Source organism: Cygnus olor, chromosome 26 (genome assembly GCF_009769625.2).
Source record: "Cygnus olor isolate bCygOlo1 chromosome 26, bCygOlo1.pri.v2, whole genome shotgun sequence".
In the NCBI taxonomy this organism is placed as follows: Eukaryota; Metazoa; Chordata; class Aves; order Anseriformes; family Anatidae; genus Cygnus; species Cygnus olor.
The window spans coordinates 2,432,505-2,444,846 of NC_049194.1; the positions used below are offsets into that span (position 1 = coordinate 2,432,505).

Genomic DNA, 12,342 nt, shown 5'->3' on the forward strand with positions numbered 1-12,342 from the left:
GTTTTATGAATGTAAATTAGGTATGTAATTCAGGTTGTTATGTGAGAAGTTGTAAATATATTTTCTTTTAAAAATGTTTCCAGATTTTCCTTTGTATACTTGACAAATGATATTATCATCATGACTGACCTTTTTTTTAAAAAAAGAAAAAAAGGGGGAAAGAATTACATTTTTCTGTTTAGTTATTTGACCTAACAAAATAGTTTTTTCAAGGGGAATTTAAAAGTAAACATTGAGGTCCTAATTGCAACAACCAAAATTTACAACCATGATTCATGAGCATACACAATAGCTCCTGTGATTGCGTCTGTTACTGGGGTAGAGTATAAGAACAAGAAGTCACCTACAGAAACTGGGTTGCACAGCAAGCACCCCAGAAAAAGGTGATTTCTTCATCACGCTGTTTTCCGTTGCACATAGTGGTACAAATATAAACCAGTTCCAGGAAAAAAAAAAAAAGCATGCATTCTGTAAAGTCACAGATAAGTTACTATTTTGTTCTATTTAACATGATTAATTACTTACCTTTAGTAATATGTTTCCACATATTTTGTCTTTTATATTATCCCAAACAATCTGAAATGTCTCTAATCCTGGAAATTGAGCTAAAGTCATGCTTGTAAATTTTTCTGATCAAATGTCTTTACATTGGGTTTTATAATTTAAAACCTTGATTGTATTAATATGGAGTATTTGTAAGAAAGATAATCAATTAAACCAACTATTTGAGATGATTTGCATTGAGAAATGAATAGTATTGTATTTGGTTAAGTTTTAAACTACCCCAGGAAGAATGGATGATGCTAAATTGCATCACAAGTTTCCTATTTAAGGGGTTTGCATTGTCCATGGTAAGTAACTTCTCTTTTTTTCTCCTTTTTTTTTTCCCTAAACTTTCCAGGTAAAAGTACTCCTGTAAGCCACCTTGGGTCTTCAGATTTTCCCAAGCCCCATGATCCATTCCAGCCGTTTGGGGCTGACAGCAGTGACCCGTTTCAGAGTAAAAAGGGGTTTGGGGACCCATTTAGTGGAAAAGATCCATTTGCTCCCTCCTCTTCAAGTAAAACTTCTAAAGACTCTTCCTTGGGGTTTGCAGACTTCAGCTCTGTAAGTTAAGTTCATTGTCTCTGAGCAAACCACTTTCTGCTCTGCTTGCAGCAATCTATTGGGTTTTTGTTTTAACTGCAAACCTACTGTTCACTGGCTTCTGTCTCTTAGTACCTTCATGCTGTCCTCACTGTTTTTGTATTAATATTTCTGTAATAAAAAGGTATTATTTCAATAAAAAAGGAGTTTCAAGTTTCATACTAAATTTTGAAGGGTTTATTTGCATTTAAATTATTTTAGTACAGTGTGCCTTTACTCACAAATTCTTTGTAGCAGAATCTGTGTATTGTTTTTGTTGCATGGAGGCTATTCTGTAAACTGGTTTTGGGGAGCCAATGATGTAAAGATTCAAAAATAATTGTTGGAGACATTTATATAGCAATTTCACCATATCCTGAGAAGTGAATCCTTAAAGGGAAAGATTCCCTAACGTATTTGTATTTGTTGTGAAAAAAGTTCTGACAATCCTGTCACAATGTTTGCTGTATACAATGGAATGTGATGCTAAGGGTACGTAAACGAGACAGAGATTGAAAATTTAGCTGTTGAATTTTGTTCCAGTTACTGGTATTGTAGAAAAGCCCTTGTTAGACAAAGAAAACGATTGTTTTGTAGAACCAATACAGAAGCATCCATTTTGTACTCCAAAAGACAGTATCAGAAGGCGAAGCCAAGTACTTGTTCATTAAATATATCCAGGTTTCTAAAAGCCTGGCTTTGTTTTAAGTGCTGGTAGGTATGTTACTGAATTGGAAATCGATGTAAATATAGTAGTAGCGTGGTTCTTATGCTTCCACACATAGGTAGAAATCTGTTCCATCCACAGCTTCAGGCTTCTTCCTTCTTTCATGTGTTTTTGCTGTCACATTGCCACACAGTGAAATTGCCAGCTTAATCTGTCACTCAACTCTGACGAACACAGTTCAGTGTTCAGTAAGTGGAGATCTTTAAGCTGAACCTTTCAGGTTGCTGATTTTTTAAATGTTTTCCCCTGATTATTAGTTGCTAGTAAATGTGTATCACTTTTCTATTCTATATTGTTAGTTGAGGTCATCTATGCATACTTCTAGCTGGCCTCAGTGCTTTAATTTATCTATGATACTGAAGATGTCAAAGATGAAGATATTATGTATGCTTTACCACAGTTAGTATTAGCCTGTTGAATTTGGTGCACAGTTAAATTCTGTGATTGTATACAAAATGGTGACATTCTTAATAAAAATAAGACGCAAAACTTGCTTTATCTGAAATTTCTTGAACACCACCTAGTTTCATCCTTGAATGAAAGACAAGGAATGGAATGGAATGACTGTTTCCCAGCTATTGTTGTCTTATTTACAGACTGCATTTCTTAAGTTAAAAGAGTGGCTTACACTGATGGATTGCATCAAATGATTAACCAAAAGCTCTGATCCCTGTTCCAATGGGTGCTCTAGTGTTTAATTCTCTGTGCCATCCAGTTTCCAGGAGGTGAGAGTAACTTTAAAAGATGAGGAAAGATTAGGAAAAGTGAGATCTTGAGTAGGAGCCACTTCTAACTATTGTTAGGTGGCACTTCATCCAATAAAATTAAATTTTAATTTATTTTGTGAGTTGCTTTCTACTCCTGTAAGAACAACAACAAAAATGTTAACAATTTGAGAAGAGATGGATTTCCTGGTTCTTTTCAGTGTTTATTTTTTGCTTGCCTATAACACGATTATTCTGCTACACCTGATAATTCTTAATCCTTCTGTATAAAGTCTTAACCGTACTAGTTACCTTGTAATCAGGAAAGATGTGCTTGTCTTCTCCTATTCTTTGGGAAATTTTGCTCATAAAGGAAATTAAAAGCAATTTTAATTGCAGAAGGTTTTGACATACTGGTTGAGTCAATGGAACCTGAGATCAGATTCTTAGAATAATGTAGGTTTGAATAATTGAGTAATGTGACTTTTAATTGGAATTCTTTACTGTTGCAAAGAAATAACATGAGGACTTTCACTAGTTTTTAGTAGTACTCTAGAAAATACGGCTCTTTTATAAAGATGTTGGCCAAATCATGCACCCAGAGTTCAAGTATATTCTCATTGCATTCTTAACTTCTTTACTGGCATTGAATATGACTCTTTGGAACAAACCAAAATATTTTGGTAGCTCATGTTTCAAGTATATCTAGTTTCCAGCTTCAATTTACAGAATAACAAGAAAAACAATCTGTTAATGCAAAGAAAGCATTTAAATTTCCAAAAAAGCAGTGCTTAGAATCAAGCTAATTTATTTCTCTTAATATAAGCTGGTAATTTAGCAAACACAAGTCAGTGTAGCTTTTTGGTTTTTGTATGTCATTACTTTTGCTGCAGAACCTGCTGTTTTCCTCATTTATGCATTGGGTCTGAGTGTACTTTTGAAAAAAAGATATGAGAGTTTTTATGAAATGACACATAAGTGATACATATTTATAGACTTCTTGAAACCTGGACGTATCAAAAAAAAAAAGTTATTATTTTAAATGATTTGTAACTGTGTTACATGACCTTTTTATAGGCCATTTGTGCAAGAATCAGTGGCCAGAATGAATTGTTTCACTATCTAATGGTCAGTTATGCTCCTGAAAATTTTACTTCATGCCAGCTCTTTGTAATAAGGCACATACAGATTTGTTTCCAACTTTTTTTTTAACTTTTTTTTGGTACTCAGCCCTTTCTATCCACAAAAATAAATTATGTATTGTAAACAAGTCATAAGTTGGGCTGTCATAAGCTTTATCCAAAGATTTATCCAAACATACAAGCTACATAAGTAAATCTATTCTCTCAACATTAAAGAGAAAAAAAAAAGGCACCCCAGAACATTTGACCAAAGCTTATTGTATTTCTGAAAATACTGAAAATAATAACTGTTTTTCTTGGTCCTAGCTATAGGATGTTCTTTTTGAATCCTTGGAATACGTGGAGAAGTCCTACTTCTGTTTGAGCCTGTCTTCACTGTATCTTGAAAAAAATCTATTTAAAATTCTAGTTAGCACTTAAATCTTACCTGTCAGCTGCTCCCTGAAAATATTTAAAGGAGTAATGATAGTAGGATTTCTTCATTGTAAGATATTAAATGTGTGGTTCTTCTGTTGTATGTCAATAACATTGAGTGCAAAGGTTCTCAGAGAAGTTTTGGTGGCGCTGTAAGCAGAGGTATTGTTTGAAGAAAAGTAGCTTTAGAGGTAGCTTTGCATCAAATTATCGTGATTTTGCAGGTATTGTGAGAAATAAAATGAGGAAGCGTGAGCATACAGAAGCATACAGATGAAGCATGATTTAACTTGAGTAAATGCAAATTGGACTTCAAACAAATACAAATAGCTGCATTTATTTAAAAATCTGAATTATAGATACAATGCAGAATGGAAAAGGCAAAGGTGGGAGCATTCATGTAGTACATACGCAGCTAGGCATAGGTCTATTACTTAAAGTTGCATTTAAAATTCAGTATTTCAAGCTTGTCTGGGAAGGAGTAGCTGTGCCAGCTGGTGCTGTGGCCTGTTTTGCTGTGTTCAGAGTTACTATGTTGAGGTCCAGAGGGCAATTTTGCAGTGTACATTCAGCTGAAATTAAAACTATACATTCCATGTAGTTCTCTCTCCCAGGAGAGAAGAAGAGGGGAAAAAAAAGAAACAGATTTTCCTGAACATTTAAAAAAAGAACAAAGCAAATTTTAGAAGTGGGATATAATGCAAACATTTGTGTGCACCTCTGCCAACACTTCTGCTAACATCATCCTCTTTGGTGGATGCTAAAATCAAACAGTAACAGATTGTATTTTAGATTTAAATTGTTATTATTTAAATATTTTATAGTACTTTATGTATAAGGTTTGACCAAACAAACTTACGCATAGTTCAACGGTAATACCAGACCACAATTTTGGAATTGCTTTGTTTAATAGTGCTTAAAGTGTTTGGGGAAGCTCAAACAGGCTTGGAAGCTCAATGTTAAAATGTGTTATATTAGTATTTTCTGCTGAAGTAAATTGGATTCTCTTACATTATTTCTTACTGGAAAAACTCAACCTGTATTTTGTGAACAGTTGCAAGAAATGCTCCTGTAACTTTTGATTGAGTGATGAAGCTTCCCACAAATCAGCAGTCTCCAGAGTCATTACTGAAGCCCCTCACCCTTAGCAGGAAATACTGCAATAAAACTCTGCCATGAACTTGCAGAAGAGTAAATAAGTCTTGGTTTAACCAGCTAAGGGTTACGCATTTACTGTTCTCAAAAATGGATGTAGGTTGTGATGCTCCCAAACCACTAACTAACTTCTGTGTTTGTGGGGTTTTTGTTTGGCTCCAGTCTTCTGGCCATGTCCATACACAATTGGGAGATGGATGCAGGGACACGCAGCCCAGATGGGTTAGTTCTCTGGTGGGAGGAGGAAGACGTTAAGGAGATAAAGAAAAGGATGAAGTGAGGAAATGAGTGAGTGAATTTTTGTCTTAGTCCAGAAGAGCTACCCTAAGACAGCTTGGTATACTTGATTCATATATTATTTAATGAGTCTGATTCACTGTGTTTTTCTACTAGCTTTTTGGTAAATTTATTAATTTGTTTTCCATTCTCGTTTTTTAGTTTGGAAATGAAGAACAGCAGCTGGCTTGGGCAAAGCGTGAGAGTGAAAAAGCAGAGCAAGAAAGACTAGCTCGATTGCGGAGACAAGAACAAGAAGACCTTGAGTTGGCTATTGCGCTCAGTAAGGCTGATATGCCAAACTCCTAGAGGTTGTTTGGCTCCACCCTGTCCGAATGAATCCTTTAAACGTGGCTTTTATAAAATACTAAATTCTTGGTTTCTGTTGTGAAAATTATTCTAGTCACCTTCAACTCTAAACAAGGCTGTCTGGTTCAATCCACCTGGGCTCTGTGTGGCTTTTCAAATGCGCAATATGCAAGAAACACTGTATAAGCTGTATTATATGTTCTAGATAAAATTTACTGCTTGTAAGAAATTTAACACATGATCCTAAGATACCGAAAGCAAAGTTTCTTTATCTTGAAGACAACGTTGCATATAGAAACTTGCAACTTGTGAATCTGGCTTTTTATTACCTGACTTCCATTGTTTTTTGAGGCTGCAGTATGAATTTCAAAGAAGATGTTATAAAAAGATATTTATAGAATTAGCTTTCACTTGTTACATTTATTTAATTATTCATAGTAGGCTAATGGGTATGTTATCTACATCAAAGTCTTCAGTATAAATTCATTATTAGATATTCCATTTTTACCCAGGATATATGGCTTTTATGAAAGAATCTGGCAATTTATATATGATGAATACAAACATAGTGAAGTGTATAAAATATTGCAAATTTGAAACCTGTATGAATGAGTAGTTTTCCTTATTTAAACACTTATTTGCATTGGCTTTTAATTGTAGGTGATGTAAAAGAGGGAGTTAATTCAGTTGTAGTAAACTGGACAAATATGATGGTTTGGCAATTAAATAACTAGGTAAAATTTTGCTTTATCTCATAAGCAAATGTGGTTACGAGGTTATGGTAAAAGTTTGAGTGCTTCTTTCATGTAAAATCAAGCAACTGAAAACTTAGTAAGGTTGAGCTGAGTTCTCCCCTACAAGTCGTTTTACTCTCTTTTGTTCTGTCTGCCAGAACAAAGATCATATTTTTTGTGTTGTCCAACTGACAGTGTGAGACAGTCTCTACCTCTATTTCTTTATTTCCATCTATCTTATAATATGGGGTTGCGGATAAAGCATTCTTTGGCTGAAATAAGGCCAAATTCAAACAGATTTTATTTGCAAAATACATGTTCATGCATAAATTATAGAACTGGATTGGCTTTTGAATATGTCTTGCAGTAGTAAGTCTAAGTAGGAGCAAATTTTATATACACTTGCAGAACTCAAAACTTCTTCCTGGTAAGGATAACACAACGTGTTTTACATGTCATATAGAAAGCCCTTCTGATAGATCTGTGAATTATTTACTTACTAAAATGCCTTTTCTGGTAATTACAGGAATTCTAAGACTCCAGTTGTTTTTGCCTTGCACTTTTATGTCTAAATAGTGTAGGCATCTAGCACATTTTTTTTTTTAAATGTCCTTTACGTGCATCTGCTTTCCTATCCTTGGTTCTGTAGGAATACAAACCGGGTACTTAACATTCTTTGTTTTTACACATGCAGCCATTATCTTGTAACATTTTCTCTATTTTCTGGAAAATGTGCTATTCCTTTGTCATCTTTAATGCATTTACATTTTTTATGCCCTTGCTTCCTTAATTTTATTTTTCAAAATACAATGATAGTGCCTGTTCATTCAATGAAAGCAATCTTTCCCCATGCTATTGTAATTGCCTTATTCTGGATGCTTTCCTTGCACAGAGATAACAATCAAATTGGATTATTTTAATCTTATTAGTAGTTTTCAATTCTGAAACATCGCTAAAACATAGCACTGGTTGTCTCAGGATTTTGTGACTAGCTATATGGGTGAGTGCATGTCTGTGTGTGCGTGCACACACACGTGTAAATCTATTCATTTACACATGCAGCAATATGTAAGAGAAAACCAAAAACCCCTATCTCAAAATGCAGTGTTAGGAGTCACAATGCCCTGTTTTCTGTGTGTCTCCTGTGCTACTGGTACTACAAATAATGTGAATCTTTAATTTGCCTCAGAAGGGGAGAAGATGCATTCTAGTATCAAAACAACCATTTGATGATTTTTAGTACTTTTTTTTTTTTAGTGAATGCAGTAGGATTTCTAATTTTACAGAATCCAATTTGCTTCCTAATGCTTCCCATTGAAATAACTTTTCTCTAAAGTATGTCAGCTTAAATGATCAAACGTATTAAAACATTAATGCATTCTCTTTTCTGTTGGTTTACAAGACTCAAAGTCTGAAAACAAACATGGTCTGTCTATAGCTAACATGAGATGAAACTTGCTGTGAAAGAGCAATTTTCATAATTGAATGACTGCAGTGCAGGATTCTCAGTGAAGTTAAACAAATTGTATTCATGGGTAAGATTCTCCTTTTCATTTTCACTGGGGCAAGAGTCTTTGTAGTGTCTCTTCTGCTAGAATAAAACACCATTTATATGTAGTGCCATTTTAGAAAGGAAAACCGCTTTTGGACTACTACTTGGATGATGTCACTCCAGTGGGACAGGGTGGATGAGTTAAATAGCTTGATTCATTTTCTGTGTTATGTACCATAACAAGACTTTCTGCTGCTTTGTCAGTGCTCAAAAATATTGTAATTTATAATGCTTCTCAGGCAATGAGTCGGTGTTTTCAAGATGTTGAGCAGGAAGCCAGAAATGTGAATTAATCTAGCATTCCACATAGTGTTAGAACTGATTATTTTCCTGTTTCCTTATGGACTCATTCTCCTTATTTGCTTGGACAATAACAGAAGATCAAGCAAATGTCCTCTATGCACAGTGTATAAGATCTAGTGACCTTAGGTTTACTGAAACACTTTTGATTCAACATTTTAGGCGCTGTGGTAGAGGAAAACTTAGCTGTGATTTCTCTCTGTTGTATTTAATACAGTTTTCCTTCCTTGTAAAAAGGAAGATTGCCCACATTCTTCCCTTATGCTTGTAACTTAGTGTTTTGTATAATAACTGCACTTGTTCTAAGACAAAATTTATTGCAAGATGCTGATCTTATTCTTCCTCCAGAACAGTGAAATTTAAAGCACAAATAGGCCTTTTGCTATTTGGGCAGATAAAATATGTACAATGCAAGATATATAAAATGTGAGTATACACAATGCATATACAGTGTACATTGAGATCCATATTATTTGTGTGTGTATATATATATATAGTGTATTGAATAATGTAATAATAGTGTGTGTATATACTATATATGTCCACATACTATGTCTAGTATATAGTTACTTGTGCTGTACATAAAATGTGTATATACAATGAATATGTAGAATATGCATATATATTCTATATATTAACATTTATGTGTATGTATGTATTCTCTAGAGAGAGATGGATACAGAAATGGAATCTATACAGAAATACAGATTAGATCGTGGCTCTTAGAATTTCAAAGTTCTGGTGAAAGAAAAAAAAGGAGGAATGACTACTACTAATAAATTTGTTTCAAGATTACTTTTATTGGCATGAAAAACTGTGTTCATTAGTTGTGCCAAGTGTGAGAGAGAAACCTGGCAGAGAGTAGGTATCATCTGCACTGGATGTGATTTCACATTCTTTTGAGTTTTTCAAGTGTCTTTTTGAAATGTAGACTTAATTTCTGATCTTCTTGCATGTGTGGGTCATGTGATGTCAACTTTTTCTCAGGCTGAGGCAATGATTTTTCTCCTACATTTGCTTGTATTTCACTTTTTTTTTTTTTTTTTTTTGCCTTTTTAAAATACTGTATTTAAGGAGCTACCCCCCCCCCCCCCCCCCCAAACACACACACACAGATCAAACAGGCACATGCTAAGGTGGAAAACGTGTTTTTCTTGCCTCATTCCAGTTATATGGGTTGCACATAATTGTCATCTGGATTTCAGTTCTGGTTTTCCTCCATTTCCACCTAAGATTTTACTTCAGGAGGAATGACTATCCATTGCATTCTTGGCTTTGAGGAAAGAATGGAGGTGATTCTACTTTCTTCTTGGATAAATTATTAGACTCTGTAGTACGTTGAGCAATCACAAAGAGTTTAGTAGGCTTTTATAGTGGCACATGTGTATTTTATACAGAGTACCGTCACTGCTGGAATGACTCATGGAAAACCATGAATTGCATACAGCACCGAGGCACAACAGTTAAAACAGGAAAGACAGATAATTTTTCACATTGAACCTACGCATGCAAACTTTGCATGTAGGACAGATATTGAATTACCCGCTTATTCCTTTATAGACCAGTATGTTCGCATTTGCCTCAAGTGGTTTCCCTGAGACATAGTCAAATGCTCTTGTTGTAAAACATACCAGTCATTCTGCAATAAAAACAGATGCTCATAAAAGCAGTACTCCTATAATACTGCTGTATGAAATATTTTTATATTGGCAAATTTATCCTTATGAAATCTCTGCCCTATGAGGATCATCTGTCCTTACTGTATTATGTTTCATGTAACGTGCTCGCAAAGTGTAGGAAATTCCAAGCCGTGTCCGACTTTGTAACTTTTTTTTTTTAAATTCCTGTCGTCAGAAATTTTGTAGAAATCATTTTGTCATCTTATGCTGAAAGATAATGCACTTTTCTTGGATTCTTCTTATAATCCTTTTGGGGTTACTATTTCTTCTTTAGTGTTTCTCCATTGAGAAGAGTATTTATTCTGTAGAACCAAGGCCCAAGGAATTTTGGTCCAAGTAGAATTGTTGCTTTTCCTCATGTCAGAGTTTGGTTTCTGCCGCTTCCTGCGTTTTATTCCTCCCTCTCAGGAATTTCACTTCTGTTTAATCCTAATGTTGCATATGAACTCTGTTAAAGTGAATTATCTGTGCTAATAATGATCTAGTTCAAATATCTTCCTACACCAGAGGAACAGCCAAGTTTTTGTTGTATGTCAACCATTGCATCTCTCTGTAGACTCCACAACACCTTTTCTTAGAAAGGAATTTTGCTTGGAGTATGGTGGAATCATAGAAGATTTATTTTTAGAGTAAATATGTTAACTATTATTCATTGACACATTTGTTTGATCAGTTGATATAATGCTCTTTTTACTTGAAAGTTTTATAAATAAAGGCTAATTTGTTATAAAATGGAATTTTCATTTCTCCAACTTCTGCCTTTCCCTTTTAATTTTAACTATAAAACGAAGACTCCTAGTGAATATGGTTCCTTCTGCTGTTACAATTATAGCGTGCTCTTCTTGGTGTCCCTGTTAATACGACCTTCTCTAGTATGACCTAAAAAAAGTGGAAACATAAAGTAGAAACTGCAATGTTGACCTAAATTTGACTAATATCTCCAAATATGTACATTATCAGTTATATTTATCTCTTGACTATTCATAACAAATTGAAAGAAAGGTATTTTAATTTTAACCCATCTCATGTGCTTATTGTTTAATATAATAAGAGAAATGTTATTGTTTAATATAATAAATGAAAAGTTACTTTTTGGAGCTCTGAGACTTCGGCAATCTTTCTTTACTTTTTTTGTCCATGATTTCCTAAGCTCTTGTGTCAAACTCGTGGATCTTGCTTAGAACAACTGCTTTATTGTCAGTGCTGAGGTCTGTTTTTTTTTTTTTTTTTTCCCCTCCTTTTGGCGGGAGCCCTCAGCACGCTGCTTTCCCTTCTGTCCTCGCCTCCGTGTCCGGAGCACATTTGGTCTACGCTGACCAGTCAGAAAATCCAATGCCGCACCCTTTCCAAAACAATTTGTGTGCCGCAATGCTAAACATCCAGGCAATTTACGCTGGGCGGGATTACAGAGATCACCAGAGACAAGCCCTTTCTGCTCAGTGGAAAAACACACCTCACTCTCATGCTATTCTGCATTATTCACTTTGACTCATTACACTCCCATGTGTTTGTTTTATTTACTCAGCTTCTGCACACATTGGCATGGTTAACGACAGCTTGCCAAAGCAGGTTTATCTTGAAATTGCTCTCCAGCAATATTTTTAGTACGTTGACATTTTAACGCCAGGATTTTGCTATAGCATGTCACAAACAGACGCAACTTCCTAACCAGGTTCTTTCATCATGTAATTGTACCAAAAAAAAAATGTGGGCCACAGCTCGGTGTTTTTGCTCCTGCTCAGTTTTTGGAGTCTGACCTATTCAACATACTGATCCTAATATTCTCCAAATTTTTGCCTGATCTGCATTATCCAGGCGTAATCTGAAAGGACTCCAGGTTCCAGGCAGAGCCTCTTCGGCGAGGAAGGGAGGAAAACGCACGCATCCCTCTTCGGGAAGAAACATTTATGAGTGGAAACTCCAACGTAAAGGAACACAAAGAAACCAGCCCAGCTGTTAAACCTCAAGAGCAAATGTGGCATTGCTGCCTGGACCTAAAAACGCCCCATAAGCAGCATGGATTGTGGAAGCCGAAGCTCTCAGAGCCTTGCTGCCATCCCTGCCAAGGAAGCTGCAGTCGCATTTTTCCCTGTCAGAGGCTGCTGGGAGAAAATTGCTGACTCTCCTGGCTGCTCTATGGGACTGAGTTTAGTCACACTGAACATTTTTTACCTCCTGTCTGGTTCTAGGTGCCGATTTTTCTGGCAAAGGCAGTGTGAACGTTT

The 12,342-nt window shown here is 35.3% G+C and overlaps 1 protein-coding gene across 7 annotated transcripts in view; it reads left to right on the plus strand.

Annotated features, from left to right (window-relative positions):
• EPS15L1 (epidermal growth factor receptor pathway substrate 15 like 1) overlaps positions 1–11,212 on the plus strand; it is a 42,836-nt gene extending 31,624 nt beyond the window's left edge. For 5 of the 7 annotated variants that reach the window (XM_040537426.1, XM_040537428.1, XM_040537429.1 and 2 more), the window contains 2 exons: positions 902–1,107; positions 5,706–11,212. In XM_040537426.1, coding sequence (XP_040393360.1) covers positions 902–1,107; positions 5,706–5,852 — 353 coding nt within the window. In that variant the 3' untranslated portion in view covers positions 5,853–11,212. The remainder of the gene's footprint in view (positions 1–901; positions 1,108–5,705) is intronic. The other 2 variants (XM_040537431.1, XM_040537433.1) reach the window with 1 other exon arrangement.
• Positions 11,213–12,342: the final 1,130 nt, after the last annotated feature.